General features: G+C 43.6%; 1 protein-coding gene and 1 long non-coding RNA gene across 4 annotated transcripts in view; both read right to left on the reverse strand.

Moving 5' to 3' along the window:
• LOC107500386 (5-formyltetrahydrofolate cyclo-ligase) overlaps positions 1 to 21,142 on the reverse strand; it is a 52,692-nt gene extending 31,550 nt beyond the window's left edge. For all 3 annotated transcript variants that reach the window (XR_001594514.2, XM_036231842.1, XM_016125521.2), the window contains exons 1-2: positions 20,987 to 21,142; positions 16,323 to 16,584 (exon numbers count right to left, since the gene is read on the reverse strand). Coding sequence is in view for 2 of the 3 variants with exons in the window: in XM_036231842.1 (XP_036087735.1) it covers positions 16,323 to 16,584; positions 20,987 to 21,103 (379 nt within the window). In the remaining variant the exon portion in view is untranslated. The remainder of the gene's footprint in view (positions 1 to 16,322; positions 16,585 to 20,986) is intronic.
• Positions 288 to 16,316, reverse strand: LOC118611391. The gene is made up of 3 exons (XR_004954312.1): positions 13,382 to 16,316; positions 4,855 to 4,941; positions 288 to 4,747 (listed from the first exon to the last, which is right to left on the reverse strand). It is a non-coding gene; the product is annotated as an uncharacterized LOC118611391 (long non-coding RNA).
• Positions 21,143 to 21,408: the final 266 nt, after the last annotated feature.

The following is a 21,408-nucleotide window of genomic DNA, read 5'->3' on the forward strand; positions in this document are numbered from 1 at the left end:
ACCTTCTCGGGTAAAACGGCTTGCCTATTCCATCCCCACTTGCTAAGAAGCCCTGGTCACTGGCCTTCCCCTTCCTCCCTGTCTGCATCCGGCTCGTCGTTCCCTTCCAGGATGAACAGGGGCTTGAGCACGCAGACTTTGCTCCCTCCATGTCCTCCGTCACCAGAGCACACTCAGGCTTACTGCGCGGCTGTCATCTACACCCAGAACCCAGATGCATCCACCTTGTCCGGGGCTTCCTGCCTCTTTACGGTGTGGCAAAGGGCTCTGCAAAGTCCTGGGGCGGGAGGAGATGGAGGTCAGTTAACAGATGCATGCGTCCCATCCACCCCGAAGCAAGGCAGCGGTCTCTGCCAACAGCCCAAGCGCAGGGTGGATGAGCAGTGCTGCAGGCTTCAGCAGCGGGAAGCCCTTCTGGCAGGGTGTCAGGGGAGGCCCCGGGGGACTCTGACTAGACCTGGCTTTTATGGGTGTGTCTGCGTTGGGTCTGGGTAGACTTCATAAGCTCAGGGGGAGGCGGCAGGAGAGCAGTGCTGGAAGGGAGCAGAGGGGGTGGAGGGCCAGGCTGCAGGGTGCGGAGTTCCTTAGGTAGAAGCGTGGATATATGGGAGTTAAAGGCAAAGAGACTCCTACAGCTTAATAGCAAAAAACCCAAATAACCTGGTTTTTAAAAATCGACGAAAGGCTTAAATAGACATTTCTCCAAAGTCAAAAAAAAAAAGGCCCACACACACATGAAAAGATGTTCAACATCAATGATTGTCAGGAAAATGTAAATCAACACCTCGATGAGATATCACCTCATCTTCTTAGGGTGTCCATTACTAAATATATAATGTTGGTGAGAATGTAGAGAAACTGGAACCCTCATACGTTGCTGATGAGAATTTAAAAAGGTGCAGTCACTACAGAAAACAGTAGGGAAGTTCCTCAGAAAATTACAAATAGAACTAGCGACAATCCCACTTCTGGGTATTAATCCAAAAGAACTGAAATCAGGGTCTTTAGGAGATACTTGCACACCCATATTCACTGTAGCATTAGTCACAACAGCCAAGAAATGGAAACAACCTAAATGTCCATCAACAGAATAAATTAATAAACCAAATGTGGTATGTACAATGGAATATTATTCAGTCATGAAAAAAGGAAATCCTATCATATGCTATGACATGGAAGAAACTGGAGGACACTGGGTTAAATGAAAGCCAATTACAAATGACAAATTCTGCATGATTCATTCCACTTGGATGGGGAACTCACAGAAGCAGATAACAGAATAGTGGCTGCCAGGGGTTGCGGGGAGGGGGAAAGGGAAAGTCGCAGTTCCCTAGGTCTTAGTTTTAGTCACGCAAGAGGAAAAAGCACAGCGGACCCCCGCACAACATTGTGCTCGCAGTGAACAGTACTGTACTGCATGCTTAAAACTCTGTAAAAGGGTAGATCTCATGTTATGTGTCATTCACCACAATTTTTTAAAAGGCAAAGATACCAGAAGGAAAGCCAGAAGAATAGTCGGGGTTTCTGCCAGAGTCAAGACATAGGAAAGAGAAGGTAGGATTTCATAGCATCCATCAGTAGGCAAAAGAAAATGAAAAAAAAAAAAAAGAAGAAGAAAAAAAGAAAGAAAAAAAAAGAAAAAAAAAGAAAAAAAGGAAGAAAATAATGTTCTCAAATCCTTCAAGTTGGAACTGATCTTGCACCCCCGCCCCCCGTTCCTCCCAGCACTGATTAAGGCCTCCCTGAAGTCTACCGTGTACTACAGCCCACTGTGTATGTCTCTGTCTGCCCCCTCAAGACAGAAAGCTTCCTTGAGGGTCACAATGTTTCCAAGTCATCCTTCATGCTTGAATTTCAATAGCATTCTAGGTCAAAGAAACCCTGAAAGACGAGTGTGTCACCTGCAGAGTAGATCAATCCAGCATGACATTCTCTACTTCAATAAACTCCAAGGTATACGGGTTTGGATCAAGGAGGCAACATTATGGGACAAAAAAATGACAGAAGGATTGCCTTGCATGGCTACCTGTTCAGAGTGAGCTCCATAACTATCAAGCAAGAAAGAGAATGGCTTTGGGACTCTCAGGTGAAAAAAGGTTCTGAAATGGCCCTTCACAAGCAGGAGTCCTGACATCCTATTTAGGGTGCTGCTGTTGCACCCCCAAACAATAGGATTGCTGCCGCTGCTCCCCTCAACCATGGGTTCACCTGTTACTCCTAGCTCCAGGTTCTTAAAACTCCCTCTGTGGTCTGCTTCTGCTCTGGTGAGTCCGGGTGTCTTCCTGATTCACACAGTGTGTTCCTTGCTGACTCCATCCACCTGCTGTCACCCTCAAGCTCTTCCTGTGCCTTACCACCATCAGCACACCTGCTTACCCCATCCGCGCCCCGCTGTACACACACCTGAGGCTCTGCATCCTTTCCTAACACTGTGCTGGATGCTGTCTCTCCCCGAAGATGATGGTCCAATAGGGCCCGAAAATCACATACAGGCTTAACACATTCCCCTTGCACACGCTGGTCCCACTGGACCATCCCGACTAAAAGAGTTGACCCCAGACCCACTGAAACGCACTGCGAAGTCCAAACCCTGCTGGTGGACGGGAGAAAAGTCCTGGTCCATGCATAGACCATGCATGGCTCATTAGGAGAGCACGCTGACACTAGCACGAAGTGCAGAAGAGCCAGCCTGATTTCATTCAGTCTTGTGTGCGCTTGCTTTGCAGGCCCCTACTGGCGCCAACCAGGAGCCCCAGCTGCACCGGGCCTGCAGATCAGACATGTCGTGAGGCTGTTCTGCAGAGTCCCGGTTTGTTGGGTACTCTTCCCCAGGGTCTGCTGGCTTTCCAATGGGACTCTGCAACCCCAACTGCAAGGCCACCCTTCGGAAAACTAGACCTGGCCCACACACTATTTGCTCAGATGACTTGCCCCTTCATTGGTGCTGGCTCTCAAATGCAGCACCCTCGGGAGCCCATCCAGGGTGGTGATCAGGAGCAGGGGCCCTGAAGCTACTTCTTAGCTGTGTCACCAGGCGAAGTCCTGCCCTCTCTGTGCTTCAGTCTTCTCATCTGTGAAGTGGAGCTGAAAACAGTATCCACTTTACAAGGCTTGTCATGATCACAGAGCTAGACGATGCCTGTAAGCTCCCAGCACAGTGCTCAGTTTTGCTAAGTATAATAATTACGCTTACTGGGATAGCTTTTCTTTTCTAATTAAGAAATGTCAGGTACTGTTCCTTACACCGGGAAGCGAGCAGGAGCTTCTACCTTCCGTCAACTGGTTTTTAACAAGAGCCTTGACAGTCTTACCTTGGAACTGGCTCCTCCATATTCTCTCAGCTCCAGGGTTTGGGAAAAAACCAGGGGAGAGTGAAGTGAGGGAAGAGAGGTTAGTAGACTTTTCCTGTGAACGGCCAGGGCGCAAAAGATTTAGGCTTCACGGCCACGTGGCCAACTCTGCTGTATAGCATGAAAGCAGCCACGGACCATAAATTAACGACTGGCTGTGATCGTGCCCCATATAACTGTATTCACAAAATGGGTGGTGTGTTAGTTTTGGCCCGTGGGCTGCAACATGCTGATCCCATCATAGAAAATAAGAAATGAGTTTCAGGAAGAGGGGAGTGCAAACAGTGTCAAAAGCTGGCAGAAAGGACAAGTAAGGCAAGGACGAGAAACTGTCCTATTAGATCTGCAACAAGGGAATCACCAGGGAAAGGATAACGTAGGGAGACGGGGACAGAAGCTGAGCCTGTGGAGCATTCAGTGAACAAAAAAAAGCACGGGAGATAGGCCTGAGAGAAAATGAGGAAAGCAGAGTCTCCAGATGCTTCTTACTCCTGAGACTGAATGCACGATGCTCAGCACTGAGGACTCGGCTCGCCCACACGAAACGTCCTTTTTAACTCTGTCCGCAGAGGCAGCAGCCAGGCCCCAGCGGCCCCAAGCTCAGACTGTGACCCCAGGCCTCCGAGAACACATGCGGTTCCACCCATGACGGTCTTTGCCCCAATGCTGAAGAGAAGGCTGAACATGAGGAGCCCTGGAGCCCGGGAGTAAGCAGCTGCCTGCTCCGGCACCTCCACTGTGCGCTGCTCAGACGTCCACTTCTTTTTCCTTCCTCTTCTAACTCAGGTTTTATGGCTGTGTCGCCCACAAACCCCTGTTCAGGAACTTCATGGCTCACTACCTCCTCCGTGCCCCTCTGCCCGGCTACCAGAATTCTCGCCTCCGCAGGTTACTTAGATGTGCCACTGCTTCTCACGTTGACTGGGGATCCCGCCCTCAGGCACTGCGGGCCTCGATCCACCCCGAGACACAGCCTCCAGCCTGACTCCCCTTATTCGAAAGCTTCTGGTCACTCGCAACCTCTCAAATGCAGCATCCGAACTCTTCACCTGGGCATCAGTGCCCGCCCAGTCTCATCCCCGGCGCCTCTCCCACATCATCTCCCATCATGCTGGGCTAATTCCGTGACGCAGACGGGTTCGCCGTCCCTCAGATCCACCCGTGATCTCCTGCCTGCAATGCCTCGCCCTCGCTGTGCTGTTCTCCACACCTGAAGGCCCTTCTAACCTCTTAATTAACTTGTCTAATCTTTACAGTCACAACGTAACAAACCCCAGCTAAGCAGCTCTCACCTGACACATGGTAAGGCCCGTGGTCTGTTCAGGATGAGGGTCCCCTTCCCCTGCCTTCTGGGAATGGAGCTGTGGTCTCTCCCCAGAGAGAGCCTGAGCCCGGTTCTGTTTACAATAAAACAAAGAATGAGAAGTCTCTTGACCACACTGATCTCAGTTTCTTGACTACATCCCTGTAGTCACCCGTTCAGACCGTCCCATGCGACGCCTACCTCTTATCCAAGGTCCAGCTTCTAAAAGAGAAGACAGGAGCTGACATCTGTTAAATGCCTACAATGTGCCAAGCGCTATGCTATGCCCTGGGGACAGAAGGATGAATAAAAATCAGCTGGTCGGCACATCCACGAGGTGAGGTACGAAGGTGGGGATTGTCACCCCCATTTCACTGATGGAAAAACTGATGCTCAGTGCTCAGAGAGGCCAAATTACTCCTTAAGAGAATTAAGTTCATAAGACATAAGCCGAGAGCTTGCTGCCCAGGTGGATAAAGATTCAACAGCACACACTGCTCCTACTGCTAAAAGGTGGAAGTGGGATTGGGCAAAGGAACGGCACGAACGTGACGAGAGCAGCGGAGCAGATGCGCAGGCTGCTGGCCAGGCCGCCCGCGCCCGAATCCCAGCACCACCACTTACCGGCTATGAGACATCAGTCAGAGGTGCCTTCGCCGACAATCTAAAATGGATAAGCATACTGTGATGTGAAGAGTCTCTAAGCTATTAATACCAAATGTCAACTTAATCAATTGCTGCACGCATCCTCCCTAAACCATGCAGCCGAGAACAGAGACAGGCACTTCCATCAAACACGCTTCTAAAACACGAAGAAGCAGAAATTCTGAAATAAAATACAGAACCAATAATTCATGATAGCTCTGGTGGCAGAACTCTCAAAAATCAATACCGTATGCTTTAAACTCATTATGGCTGCCTTCAAAAAAACAGATTGAAGTACAACCTCCTTGAATCACTCTTCATAGTAAAACAGTACAGAGCATACAAGGTAATAAACAAAACCGTTTATGTGATTACAGTCATAAAATATATTCAGAATCTCATTATATATAAATATTGGAATTTTAAAAAACATATTTCCCTTCAAATCCATAATGCTTTTAAGAAGTATTCAACTAAACCACCTCATGTAGGTAGTTAATTCTTTAAAAATTACACTGTAAATATGCCTTCGCTCTTTCGGCTGTTTGGTCACAACGTACTTTGGCCATTTGGGAATCTCCATGTAGAATCAAACACACTGTAGAAAAGTTGTCTGTTAAAGACACAACCATCATGTGACCGATTATATCTGTATTGTCATGATAAAATCCTTTTTTTTTTTAACAGAGTTCTCGACGTTTCCATCAAAACACAGGAACTGTGTTTGTCACAAAAGCACTGGGGACAGACAGTACCCAACACCATGTGAGGCAGCCATTTCCCTGGTACCTCCAGGTATGACACAGCACTCCACTATTCAGCTCATCATAATATAAGTCACTCTCATGTGCCTGATGTGAAAAAGCTAAATGTTTATGAGTTCAAGGCTTTTATTTAGCTCTGTGAACAAGAACCATGTGTTTAAAGGAAAGAAGTAGGAGACAACAGGAATTCATATTTTTCTAGGTAAAACTGAAAGCAAAGAAATACAAACAGTGCATTAGTTGCTGAGAATCTCACCAACAGCATCTTCTCCTACCTAACCCAGAAAGCCTAGAAAAATATCAAAGATAACAGAAGTGGAGCTAAGATGGATAGTAAAGACCGATCATCCTTTTACCTATAATACTGGTAAACCCCTATAAGATGTTTCAGAAAGGATCCAAAAAAAGGAGTAATCAATTAATCAATTATCCAATCATTCGATTATCTGATTAATCAATTATCAATCAATAAATTAATCAATGATCCAATTATTTGATTAGCCAAATATTCAATTATCCAACTATTCATTTAATCAATTACTCAATTATTCAATTAATCAATTATCTAATTATTCAATTAATTAATTAATCAATCACTTATCCAATTATTCACTAACTACTATCACTGCTTACCTCAGGGTTTTGGGATCTGGGCTTATTATTTACTTTTTCTTTATACATTTCTGTATTGTTTGAGTATATCTTTATAATTGAATATTGTTTTTAAAAAAATATTTCTATGAATGCTCCAAAAAAATTTCATCTTCCTTTGAAGATGTACTTCGAACATGTTAGTTTTTTTATTAAGTATATTTTTTATTGTACCATAAGTCTATCAGGGTATATGGAAAATAATTCCAAAATGATTGAAAGTTAGCAGGAAATGATAACTTAATTTACATCATTTTCTTAACCATCACCCTCACCATCACCATAAACAAGAACAGCTGGCCCCTACATGAAAGGCAGCAAGCTAGGTGCTAAGAGAGAACCAGAAGAGTCAAGTGAGGGTCCCATACTTGACCATGGGGGTTAGAACACTACGGCCTCAGGGCCGGGCCTGGCTTTGGCCGGCTTTTGCAGATGGAGTTTTAGTGGAAAGTGGCCCCGCTCTGCTTCACAGTAAAGCAGCAGCTGAATCGCTGCAACAGACACTGCAGGGTGCGCAGAGCCCCGACGTTGACTGCCTGACCCTTGACCCTTCACACGAAAAGTCTGCTGAGCCCAGCTCTACAGTGTCTACCATAGGTTAAAAAAGAAAAGCACAAACTACACTTGGGCTTATCCTATCTTAGCAAATACTGACCAAAATAAATCTTATTGGGAAAGAAAAATTAAACTGTCTTACAGATATACAAAAATGCTTTGCAGAAGATAGGACCAACGGCAGCAGCTTCATCCACATGGCATTTTCTAAATGTTACATTTATTTTGGCTCAGAGCTTGTGATACTTTCACTGCCATTAATGACCAAGTAAACCTTAAAAAGCTTAAAAAAAAAAAAAAAGGAGAAGAGATTATAGAACTTCCTATGGTTTTTCACTAACTTTAGGCAACTTCTGGCTGTCTGATTTTCCTCTTCCATCTGTAAAAAGAGTAGATGGAATTCTTCAATTTCTCAGACCTCTTTAGAATCAAAGCTTAGAAGTTCTGAGAATCTTAAGGGCGGCTCCTTGCACATCCCCTGTGATTCAGTCCATAAATTAAGCCAGTCCCAAAAAGACAAATAATTAACTGCATGCTTCCACCTACATGAAGAGTCTAAAAGAGTGAAATTCATAGAAAGACAGTAGAATGGTGGTTGCCAGGGGCTGGTGGGAAGAAGAGAGGGGGGTGGGTTTCAGTTCTGCCAGATAAAGAAGTTCTGGAGATGGTTCACAACAGTGTGAATATACTTCATACTACTGACCTATACACTTAAAGACGTTTAAGATGGTAAATTTTATGTTACATGTTTTTTTTTTTTTTTTTTAACCCACAATTTAAAAACAATAAGGAAGAACTAAGGCTTGAGGGCAAAAGCAGCCGAGTCTGGCAAGCAGCCCGCCCCACGGCTCAGGTTCATGTGAGGTTGAGCTTAAGAAAAGCCTGCTTTCTTCTTGAGAACACTGAAAAGTGATTTCTTCAAATGTAGAAATATACAGATGCTTTTGGTGCTATTTCTATTTTTCTCACTTTTTAGAAGATGAGCTCTCACAGCCATTACCGTAACAATTAGAGCAAGGTATGATTCCTAAGCCTTGAGAGTTCAGCAAAACGGAAACTTCTCCGGGGCTCCCACCCCTCATTTTATCGAGGCGTTAAACGAGCACTTGGAACTCCTGCAAACTTTCCAGTGCAGTACATTTAACTAAAATAAGATTATGTGGCATAGTACATTTCTTCTTCTACTCTAGAGCTCATTGCTTGGCTCACATGAGCCTGTGTCATCTAGAACAAACTCTTTACTGCCAGCCTGAGACGAAGTCATCTATTACTTTGAAATACCTTAGTACCTAGTTTTTATATAATGTCCTTCCTGACGTGTTTCAAGTGCTTTTCTCACTCCAACCACCCTTGTTATCTGCCTCATAACTTTGGTGGGCGACAAACTTGCTCTTGAAACACTTGAAGTTCCCTGAAACCTGCTGGAGCACCTTGACACAAAAGGGAGCAGAAAACAGTCTGAATGGAGATTTGCAGCTCAATCAAAATTCAATGGAATCAAATTAGTAAACAGCCATTAATAACAACTCGCAGTGTGGAAGGCCCTGTCCGAGGAACCACAGAGGACAGGGAGCTAATCACTTATACTCTAGGATCTGACAGCCTGGCCCGCTGCACACACTGGGCTGTGCAGAGACAGGTGAAGTCATCCCAATGGCCACACAAAGGTACTGATGTTGCGTCCAAACCAGTATAAAGAAAAGGACAGCTTATCAAAGGTCGATTTCACATGCAGAAATTGTACAAGGAACAAAAGCCAGCTATTTTCAGTTCATTTTACCTAATTATTATTTGATTCAACATTATTACTTAATGTTGAATTAAATAACATTCACTAAACATCCCTCCTTCCAAGATGCAACTTTTACACTGGACGACACGGTCTTCTTCTCTGTGATTTTGGTGACTATCTTTTACCAGTCTTTTAAAGAGAGGGTCTTTATTAACAAAAACACCTGGGTTTCAGCCTCGCCCAGTGACTATGTGACTTTGGACAAGTCATTTCCCTTCTAGGCCTGTTTCCTCATCTGCAAAAAGAAAAGATTGACTTAGATGATCTCCAAAATCCCTTCTAGTTCAAAAAGTCCCCAGTGTGCTAATTAAATGATTAAAGGATATGTAAGTGCAGGAGACGGCAAACAAAACCACCACCTCAGACTAATACATTTGTAAAACACTGACATCTGCTGGAAATTGGGAAAACTACTCAGCCCATACAAAAAACAACATGCTTTAATTAAAAAACATGGTCTTGGAAACCTCACTTTGAAAACATGTAATCAAGGAGGCAAGTTTCTTATGAAATTAGGTTTTCTCGTATTTGATTTTGTAGAACTTAAAAAATTTGGAAGGAAACCTTAAGGTTATTTCAGAGACATCTGGCTCCACTTGGAAATTTAAGCCTATGTTCCTATGCTTTCCTATCCTACAAAAATAACTGCTTGAAAATACAATGGAAAAATATTTCGTTCAGAATAACAACAAATATAAACTGACCAGAAATACAGTAAACAAACAATGTGCAGAAACAACATGACTAAAAGCAAAACCATCAACAAAAGAACACATGAAGAGTGGTACACAACCAGGGAGAGAAGGCTGACTGTGGTGAAGAAATCCCTTTCTCAAAATTAATGGACAGTTTTGACACAATTCCAACCGAGATCGCTGGAGGATATGGGTGGAAAAACTGACAAAATAATTTTAAAGTGAACCTCAAAAATGAATGTTTAAGAATAGTCAGTTAAATTTTTAAAATTATGAATAACCAGATAGGACTTATTCTACCAGGCACTGGAGCATTAAAGCGCATTAAACAGCCATTACACAGCTATGCTGATTAAAATGCCACAGCGCTCCTGCCTGGATGGCGGACAGACCAATAAGGAAGACTAAAACGTTCAGAAAAAGACCCAAACAAGAATTTAGTACATGGACATGGCGGCATACTTTAGATAAACACACAATATGGTATTAACTGTAATTACCACACTGTGCGTTCCATTCCTGTGACTTACTCTTTTCTATACCTGGAGACTGAAAGAAGCCTCAAAGTGGCAAAGGTCTCTCCAGCGGCTGCCTGCAGCAAGCACTTGCTCCCTGCTCCCCTCGGTTTGCATTTCTAATCAACCAAAACAAACTAGCAAACTTACACTGTTCCCTTCTTTTTCTATCTGGGACTGAATATCAACTGCATAACTTCGAACAGAGCTCATTAGAAGTACTAATAGCGGGCAAAACTTCTTTCAGTTGAATGAAGAGAGAAAAATCACTTTTTCTATCTGGGACTAAATATCAACTGCATAACCTCTAACAGAGCTCATTAGAAGTACTAATAGTGGGCAAAACTTCTTTCATTTGAATGAAGAGAGAAAAATCATTGCAGTTTGAAGTTTTAGAAGTTAAAAAAAAATAAGAAAGAAACAAGAGCACCTTTCTGTCTTATTTGCAGTGACTTGAAGTCATTCATTCAACATGCACTTATTAGGTTTATCCCTTAAGAAGGGTATTTAAGCTGGTGAAGAAGGAGGCGATACCTCAGAGTACCTGGGGTGCTGTGTTGAGTCCAAACACTACAAGGGAAATGTCTGAAGACTATGTGATTCTCTAAGGGCTAGAGAAGGACTGCCAAGTAAAAGTTACAAGAAAGCACACAGAATTACTTTCTAACCTTTAAAATGGAATGGGATTCCCTGGTGAGTGGTGGGCTCTCAATCCTTGCCAAGCATTAAATTAAACAAACAAACAAAAACGTTTAAATTACATGCATGGAATGTAATAAAGCCAATCCGATCACACTGTGCACACTTATGTGTCTTAACAGGTAGAAATACAAAGGCAGAAGTGTCCAAATTTGACCTGGGAATCTAAGGAAGCTTCTGAAGGAGGCAGCACGTAAGCTGAGACTCAAAGGATGATTAAGATTCCAACAGGCAAAGAAGATGGGGGCGTTCAGGTTGAGGGAAGCACAAGAGCAAAAAAGGTAAAGACACCTTCCCCAAAAGAGAAAACACGCACACACACACACACATGCACGCACACACGCACACACACACACACTTCCCCTCCACCCCCGCCCCGCCTTTTTTCCTCTTCCTTGAGTCTTGCTATAGAATCTGGGCTTATTTTCTGGGCAATAAAGACAAAGTTTTCAAGTGGTGGAGTAACACAGTCCAGTTGCATTTTAAGGTCACTTTGGCAGGAATGTGAAACTGAGAAGTGTTTGGAGAAGTGTGGCCAGTCAAGAGGTCGCTGCAATAACCCAGGACAGAGAATTCAATCCCAGCGTTTGCCAAAATCATTAGAGGCAAAGGTGAAATTTCATTAACTGCCACAGCTTCCCTGAAATCATCATCTCTTGTCCTCTTTTTTCAATGGAGAAAATTCTCTAACTCACTTTACTGGAGAGAACATGTTATAATTCATCAAAAAGAAATATTACAGTCTTGTGGCCTTTCAAAATGCTATACTGAAGAATTTTAAAGATGATTTTTTTACCGCTGAAGGCATTCAGAGATAGCTCCTTTAGGCTCCTGCCCATGCAGCAGCTGAATAAGATGGAGGCTGTATCCAGTGTAGGGAAGAGACATTCCCTAGCCTGTGAAGGACTGTCCAATTAATCCCTGGGGGCAGAATGTCATGTGGAGGGGCTCAGAAAGATGGGGAGAGGGTTAGAGGGACAGACAGAGAGAATGAGTGGGAACTTGCTGATGAGGAGGGGTAGGGGAAGAAAAAGCACATTCACGGTGGCATTTATTTACACACAGGATTTCACCACTCTAGCTTGAGGTTTAAGGGTCAGAAGACCAAAGAATTTTTTTCTAATTCAAATTCCTCTTAAAATTAAAAATTCTGCCTCTTCTCTTAATTAGACATACATAGAAACATACATAAACCTAACAGACATTTTAATGTCTCAATTAAAGGTAATGAAATAAAAATTGAATTGGAAATGGAGTTTAAACATCTGAAATTCTATATGTAGGGAGTTTTAAGTCACCTGGGTTAGTCCTTTTAATGATACTTAAGTGTTCAATAGTACATCCAATGAATCATTATGCTTGAATAGAACATTTAGCAGGCTAACTCATCTTGGCAAGAATAACAGCCCATAACCCCTAAGGAGGTATCTTTTAATCTTAATGGGCCGGGAGTTAACAAAAAGTAAATTACCATTCTCCAAAATGAGAATCTATTCTAAAGTTGCCACTGCAAAAGATAAAACAGACAATTCTGGAACAGTTCCAAGGAAGCTATCATGAGTGCACTTATCATTCAAATGAAAGGCCTTGCTTTAAATGAAAGACTTGGCTCTTCCTCTTGTGTATTTACTTGAACACAAAATGAATGAAAAAAAGCTTCATGTTAAGACCAGTGTACTTTTAGACACACAGGACTTAGTGCAAATTATTCCTTCGGAAAGTTTAATAATGTTCCCATGAATACAATCACCAGGGGTGCCTGTTCCATGAATAATGGTTCCCATGCAGTAAGCTGTCAAGAGAGAGAAAGAAAATGCAGGTGGCAAAGCAGTCTTCATGAAGGAAGTGTTAAAGAGAAGAAATGGCACTTTGAAGGGCACTGGAGTGGAAAACAGGAGAAGTGGGTGACGGTGGCAGTACTGTTAGCGGCCTGTGTGTGCTTGGAGAAGCCCCTTGACCTCCCTGGGCTTCGAGGAGCCCATGTGAAAATGAGGACAATGAAGCAAGGACCGTTAGATTTGCTGCGCCTCCAACAGTCCTAACTCTGGGGGCAGGGAGAGGTGGCCCAAAACTCCTGCGGTGGCATGGGTAATGTGCAAAAGCACATTCCAAAATTACAACTGCTTTATTTTTAATCTTGATGATTTATTTTGGGAGTTCAAATAAAATTAGTGAGGGGGATTTTTATGAAGCAAAAGAGACACGTGTTAAAGGTTTAGAAACATCTCTTCCAGTAAGAGCAAGAGCTGTTGCTATGAGTCATACTGAAATATCAAACCATGCAGGAGCTTGTAACTACTTATTTCTTGGCTTAGTAAAAATTAAACAAACAAAAATTCTCACAGATACTTTGACAGTCATTTTGGGGACAGTGGTGTTAGTCTCCACAGAACATTACCAGATAATACCCACAGACTGCGTTGAGAACACTGCATGAAGCCAGAGGCTGTCTGACTCAGGAGATGCAATAGGCTTTCAATCTAGGTATGCCTATGTGTACTCAGCATCTTCATCTCAACCTGGGCCCAGCAGCAACTCTGGTACCTGGCCGACATCGATGAAAATAAAATCAGAAGGCAGAGAGAGAGAGTGGGCCCTACTGACACTGATTCAGCCATATCTAAAGCTAGCTTTTCTGTGGATTTTTCAGTCTTTGGGCCAATAAAATCCGATTTTTTGCTTAAATCAGATTGTTTACTTTGAATGGAAAAATTCCTGGCTAATCTAATTGCACAAGAAGTCCTCATTCTGAGGATAAATTCAGTAAAGAAGCTCCTCACTTCATTTACCAATTTGATATTTTGCTGTATACATAATACAAAAATACCATATGTGAGAGTTTTGCTTGGAAACTTATAATTGCAGCTGAGAACACCAAAACTCACTTTTTCTAAGCCACAATAACGTGAGCAAACCAGAAAGATAAACAGGCTACGAAAGCTACACCAGTGACAATCAGAACTCTAATCAGCTCTTCCCGAACACGCCAAGATAGATTTATGCCTTAGCACTGAAGCTGCCACACTCTAAGCTCCTGATGCAAGTCAAAACCCCTGGTGCAGAATGCGACGCCGAGCGATAACAACGGCAGAGACTGCCTGCTCGAGCGCTCCGTGAACAGCAGCGAGAGCGCCAGTTCCCAGCCTGCAGTCGCAGGGAACTACAGGTGTCGCCCCCTACCCCTCCACAGCCCGTATCTATCTACAAAGAAAAACATGGGGAAAGTGAGCCCTCCATAAACATAGCACAGAGAAAAGCCATGAAGGAGGGGAAAAGTGAACCACCGGGTTTTGGGGTCGACTTTTCTCTATTCAAGGCCAAGCACTGAGTCTCTACATTACTATTCTGGATATTTTCATTTGACACTTGTATCTAGTTGGCATACTTACTTGATTTATATATGTCTTCTGTCTGCCTAGCTATATAGTGTGAGCCCCGTGAAGTTCTGGACCTAACACCGTGTCTGACACAAAGTAGATACTCAGAATATATTTGTTAGAAATTATCAAAATGTTCAACACTTTGCTAGCAATGAGTTCATTGTACAGTGAATAATTCTGCCTTCCTTAAAATTAAGAATAATCACCATTTACTGAATAGCTCCAATGTGCCAAATGATGTGCTAAAAACCATTTATTTACGTAAATGATTTAGCACATCTATTTAGACTGAATTTATCCTAACCAGGAAGTGTAACTAAACTAAGAGAAAAGACCCTGCTTGTTCCTTACTCTTCCCACTACTGTACTTCCACAAAAACAGAACAAGTGCATGCAGGCTCAGGGTGGCGCATTTTCGCTCTACTTGAGAAATACTTCCAGAAAGGACAGAGCTGTTCCATAAAGGCCACTAGTGAGCTGCCTCCGGAGAAGCCGAAGGACACCAAGCAGAATTTCAACTATTAGGCACTTTATAGAGATGATGCAAGCACTGGAGGAGCCGTTAATACAGTCAGCCAGAACTGGCAAGATCCTGGGCTCCGCTCGTGAGTCTGGAGAGGCAGCTGCACTAACTGTGAGCAAGTCCTGTCTTTCCTTATTTATAAGCCTGGGCTACCCCCCAATATATGCTACATTTGTCTTAAAATGCTTGCAATCTTTCCTCTTGAAAATATGAAAGAGATATGTTATGTTGGCATTCATCTGGTCTACAGGTGCAGGACATGAAGGAGGTAGATCTGAGTGTACCTTTGCAAAGTGCAGGACTGGGGAATACAGGGAAAGTTAAAGCAGTAAAGTAGATAATCCCCCCAGTACTATGAGCCCTTGACTCTGTCACCTGCTACCCTGTCATATGATTCAGTGGTTTCTGGTGTTATGTTGGAAGGGAAAAGAAACAGGGAGAAGACTGCATAAAGCTGCACTGCAGTGTCTTGCAACCACGTCAGTCTTGGTGAAAAATACACTCCTCTGAGACAGGTTTGAGGCACTGCATTACAAAACGGTACCCTTAGCTTCTTTTGCTTTCAGCTCTTTTGACTTTTTGATAGTGATTAAATCTCCCAAGCTGGCCAGGGAAAATAGCACATGTAAAGGTCCAGCAGGAGAGAGGGCACAGTGGGGATGAGAAAGTGGGGGATATTCAGGTGGCTGGAACTTGGACTATGAAGTGAGGGAGTAGAAAGATGTGAAAATGGAAAAATAAACAGGGCCAAATCAGGAAGTCTTGTTGTGGAGTGATTACTTCAACCTAAGGGCAGCGAGCAGTCAGTCACTGAAAGACTTAAAACAGAGAAGAGAAGTGGTCAGATTTGTGTTAGATATCTTGTTTCAATTACTGTATAAAGAATGAATTGAGAGAGAGGAGAGGATGCAAGACATTGAGAGGAAGAACAGTTAGGAAGCTGTTGCCACAACCAGACAAGAGAAGACGGTGGCTTAGACCGCCATAGTTAGCGGTGGGGTTGGGGACAGGTGGAGAGATTCAGTATGTATTCACTAGGTAAAATCATCAGGACTTGGTAACAGATCACAAGTAGGGCATGAGAGAAAGAAAAGAGTCAAGGATGACCTTGAGATTTCTGGCAAGGTCAACTGGGTAGCTCATGGTACCATGCAGTGAGAGACACATAGTAGAAGGGGTTGAGGGAAACATGATTCTGTTTGGAACATGTTATGTCTGAGATGCCCATGTGAAATCCAAGTAGAGCTGTCCAGAAGGTAACTGACAGGTCTGAACTGGAGGTATAAATGCTCATTCACATTAATAATAACGTGCTCATTGATGTACAGACCATAATTGAAACCATGAGAAACAATAAAATTATTCAAACACAAGAAGTGGATCAGAGGTCTGACAACCCATCAAGGTGTGACAGCATCTGAAGATGTCAATTCTAATTCCACATGCTCACCTGTTGACAAGGCCTCCTCCCGAACTTCATCCTCGCCAGGCTGATGAATATTCCAGGATGTTTTGGGAAGTGAAAAAATTTCCTCGGGCGATGCTAATTTCACCATATCCATGTGATTGCTCTGGAACTGGTACCGTGGGATAAAGCAAGTTTTGCCTTGTTGAAAAATGTCCTTGATGATCTCTTCTGTCTCGATTTCATCTTGCATGCTCAGAAAGATGGAAATTCTTTTGGACTTTTGATACTGACTGTGGGCAATCACCTAAATAGAAAATGATGGCAATTACATTTTTCAAGATTATACATTCAAAAATTAGTGACTCTTCTTTAATTTTAACACTTTCTCCCTACTTTCTCATCCTACTCCAACTTATTTAAATATAAAACAAAAACAAAAACAAAAACCCCAGCAGAGTGGTATAATGGGTTAATGTTGCATCTTGAAACCTAACTGTTGGTTCTGAACCCGACACTTAGTTCTCTGATCCCTTTACACCTCTCTGGATCACCTACTTTGTAGGTGCGAAAATCATTATAAAGTCACTATGGGGCCATTCCGAGATGTTGTCTCGGAATAGACAACATCTACCCATCGTAGCAGTCTTCAGCCATCTCATACACTTCCCCTACAGTCTGCATTGTTTTAACTCTGAACCTCGGCTCCCACAAGCTTCTTCACTCCTTGGATTGTCAGGTTTCTCTCCTAAGTTTTACCAATTTAAGCCCAACTCAAGCTCTAACTTTTTCTGACTTCTGCGAAATCCTAACTATATTTAGAGTTAATATTCAACTTAACATTTATATATCATCAGGAGTTGATTACTATTTGTTTCATGTGCCTTAAATGTGGTATTCTAATCAGTCTGTAAGCTCCCAGGAGGCAGAGAACATGTCTAATACTTCTCTCAGCTCTAATCACCGCCAATCTGTTTCCTAAAACTCTTCTGTTTAAATGAATGTTAAAATGTTCACAAAAATGGGAGATGGGGAGACCTTACATAGGCAAAGTTCTTCTAAAAGCAAGTGCCAAGTTTGTGAGAAGGTAGATCTGGGTTAAAGAATCCCTTTGTATTCCATTTAATCTTCATCAGGTGGGAGAAGGGGGCTGAGCTTTGCTTAATACAGAAAACAATGTCAAAACTTCTCCAGACTCAGAAGTCAGCTCTCAGCTACCTTTCCCCCACTTCCTTTTCTGTTCTCCCATGTTCTGTGAGCTTAAGAGAAAAATATAGTGCAAAAGTGGCTTATAAATATGACTGGCAGAAAAATACAGGTTCAGAAAGTTGAGCTTTCCTAATAAAAAAGAACACAGAGAGTTTAAGTAAACAGTGCACACCAAACCAGTGCTAAGGAAGGAAAATAACTCCATCTTCTGCCAAGTTACCAAGCTGTTAGGCCTGAAATAGGCAAAGCAAATGTAAATGTGAACCCCTTGGGCAGATCTGGGCCTTCTGGAACCCAAGCACTATCTGAGGATGGTAAGTATCTCTTTTGCTCTCTTTAAAGCAGAATATAGAAAATTGAGAGCTGAACAAGCAGTTATAAACATCAGTAAAAATTCACTGTGAGACTGTGCATACATTTATCTTCCTCAAATCTCATTTACGTGACAGTAAAGAAGAAAATAAGAGAACAGAGATCTGACTAATTTCTGTAAGGTAAAGAGTGGAAGAGACAATATTTACAGACAAAGCAGCAGCAGATCACAGCACTCAGAGACGGTGGTGGATGAAGGGCAGGCAGAATCCATTCCTTTTGTGGAACCTCAAAATGACTACAAGAGGCAAAGCAAATCCCCATTAGCTATAACACCTCCATTCATTAATATGTACAGACAATAAAAACTCATCAAATACGTTAGAAAATATAAAATAAAAAGATAACTAAAATTAAGAGTACCAAAATTAAAACAATTCAGGAGAAAGCCTTAAAGTAAGGGGAAAAGACAAGGAAATGGGGAAAATGAGAAAAAAATGTTAAGACACAGAAAATCAATCTAGGATTTTTATTGTTTGATTAATGGGAATTGCAGAAAGGCACAGAGAAAAAAAAGTAAGCAAAGATATAATACAGGTATCAGTCTTAAAACTGAACGGAGGTTATGGATGCTGAGCAGAACAAGGAAAAATACTTTTAAACTTGAAATTCAAACTATCAATTAAGTATGAAGGTAAACACATTTTCTAAGGTATAAAGTTTACCTCCATAGATAATTTCTTTAAAAACAGCCCTAACTCAGAAGTGGAGAAGAAAACTCCCAGGTAATGGCTATGCAGCAGGCTAGAAGACAACCAGATCACAGCGAGCAGGGTGCTGGAGGGCTTTCAAGAAGAAAGTGGATTTAACAGACACAATGAAAAAGGATCTACTGATAAGATAAAGGCATAATCTTATTTTGCCAGAAATGAAAAATAAAGGTAATCAGAAACTCCTGGCAAAATACAGAGCTAAGTTAAAAGTTTATACTCCAAATAGGAACGAACTAAAACGAGCTGCAAATTCGAGCAATTGCAGAGCATGAGAGAAAATATTTGGCATTGACACTTGAAACATTTCCTTCCTAGCATAGAATTAAATGTTTTTCTTAGATATTCAATCACACAACTTGGTTGTAACAGTGAATACTATCTATATAACCAAAATACAATAAGCACTATTTACACAAATTTTAAGTTTGGAAAAAACAGCCACAGGAAATGCTCAATTAGAATCATATAGAACAGAGTACAAACATTATAAAACCTGACAATTTAAGCATAATGACGTAGGTGTCAGAAATTGGCAGATGGCGTAGATGACAAAGCGAGTAAAGGGTCACTACTTTCTTCATCTTACTTAGCTGGGGAGTCAAGATATGGCACAAAACTGAATTTCTTTACATCACTTTGCTGATAAATTTCCTAAATACAAAAATAGTTCTGTGTTATTAAGAATATGCTTTATTATTTTTTTTAATTTGGGGGAGAAAAGCATTATTTAATAGCATTACTGAACATGCACTATGGCAAAACACTCTTTTAGTCACATTACCTTGATGTTTGGGGCCATGAACCATTGGTTGGACACGAAATCAATGGTGGGTTACAATCAGTATTTTTAAATGAAATAGAAACTATTAAAGTCCATTGTAGGAGCATTTGAGATGTTCCCCAGCACATGTTATCAGTTTGGCTCAAATGAAGTCTTATCAAAAAAATAATAAAAAATTAAGTTCATTGTGAAACATCATGTTGTAAAACATTTCTTATACGTTGAGACAGGATGTTGGGGAAGTCAGACCATTACTTTGACTTAAAACGAAATTACTAAACTACATATGGTGTCAGATGGGTGCTAGATTTATAGGAGTGATTTACTTCCTAAGTTACATAAATGTCTAATCACTGTGTGTACACCTGACACTGATATAATACTGTATATCATAGGAACTGAAAAGTAAATTTAAATACTAGTATTTCCTTGTTCACGGGCCACTGATTCTTCTGTCCAATCACAATCAGGTCGTAGATACTTTTTGAAGGGGACCTTGCAGGAGGGGACCTGCCACGTGTCACGGCCGAGAAAACTGACACCACGAAACATGCGGCCAATGGGCTTGTCCTGAGAACTGAGCGACACAAGGCTGCCACCCACAGAGAGGTGCCCTCTGCCACCTGGGGCACACGAGCACGGAGCTCACTCCTGTTCATTAATTCAGACAAGCCCATCGCCGCTGCCTGTGGCCAGCCAAGGACATGGTAGGCCCAAGGCTGGGCTGCAGGCCGCGTCCTCGGCTCCTGCTGGTCCTGTAAAAGTGAAAAATTCTCCAGTAAGCTGATCCCAAGAACAAGATAGGGAGTGATTATCTTCAGGTGCCAGCTCCCAAGAAAAAACATTTCTGCCAGGGTGCAGGGTGCAAACTATCAGGCCCCGTTTGCTATAAGATTAGGAGTTCCCTAGACACAATAGATCTTTGTACTAGACGCTAACAGCCAGCTTCTGCTTTTGTAATCTGCTTGCTTGCTTGCTCGAGGCCACCAGGACACAATTTCAGGCTTTAAAAGCTGCCTCCTCTGGAAGCTCAGGGCTGATTCTCTGACCCTGCGTGGAGAGTCGGTCGCCCGCTGGCTAATAAAGGCTCATAATTAATCTCAATTGGCTCCATCGGTCTTAAATCTGAACACGTCACAACAGTCCTCTGTCCTGCCTTCGCCCCTGAACGGTCCCTGTGTGACACAATTGCCTGTTTCCCACCTCGTGTCAAGACAGGAGGGCAGGGCCTAAGCTGCTTCAGCTGGGCCCCCGCCGCCCCCACCCGGTGTGCCTGCCCACACCTGCCCTTACCTGAGCGCCTCAGTGGCCCCGCTGAGGAGCTCTCGCCAACACGGACGCCACCCCCCACCACACTGCCCTCCCCGGAAGGAAGGAAGGCGTCACTCCGCTGCCCTCAGACTAGCCCTGTCCTTCTCCCAGCGCCGTTCCCCTGCCGCCGTCGAGCACCCGAGCACCCGAGCGTCCTGACACGCGGAGGCAAAGGACGTGCGCGCGCCGTGGGGACGTGCGTGCGCTGAGGGGGACGTGCGCGCGCCGGGGGTCTGCGCCTGCGCAGACCCGCAAGCCTATACCGCGCGATCGTGATCGCCTGGGCTCTGTTCGCCTTGGCCCGCGTCCCAGTGGCCGCGCACCTTCTGGGTCAGGAGGCGGGACTGGCGCAGCCGCTCCTCGGCGCTTACGGTCCGCAGCCGCTGCTTCATCTCGGCCCGCAGGCTGCGCTTGGCGCTGTGCACGGCCGCCGCCGCCATGTCAGGTGCGAGCCGCCTTCAGGCCCCGTCGGCGCTGGCCCGCAGCCCGAGAGGGCGGGGAGGACGGGGCGGCTTCCGGATCGGGGCGCCCCGCCCCCGTTCCTGGCCCCGCCCCGCCCCCACCAGGGCCTTCGGCGTCCGACCCGGTTGCAGGTGTTTTAAGTAGCTGGGTCACTGCCCCCGCGAAAGCGCTGCACCTTCCCAAACAACGAACACTGGGTTCTCCTCTCTTGCAGGGCACCTACGGAGACTGCCTCTGTGCGCGGACAGGCCCCTATGGGGCCGATGAGCCCTCACGTTGCTGG

The sequence above is a fragment of the Rousettus aegyptiacus genome, unplaced genomic scaffold (genome assembly GCF_014176215.1).
Source record: "Rousettus aegyptiacus isolate mRouAeg1 unplaced genomic scaffold, mRouAeg1.p scaffold_m13_p_14, whole genome shotgun sequence".
NCBI classification, from domain to species: domain Eukaryota; kingdom Metazoa; phylum Chordata; class Mammalia; order Chiroptera; family Pteropodidae; genus Rousettus; species Rousettus aegyptiacus.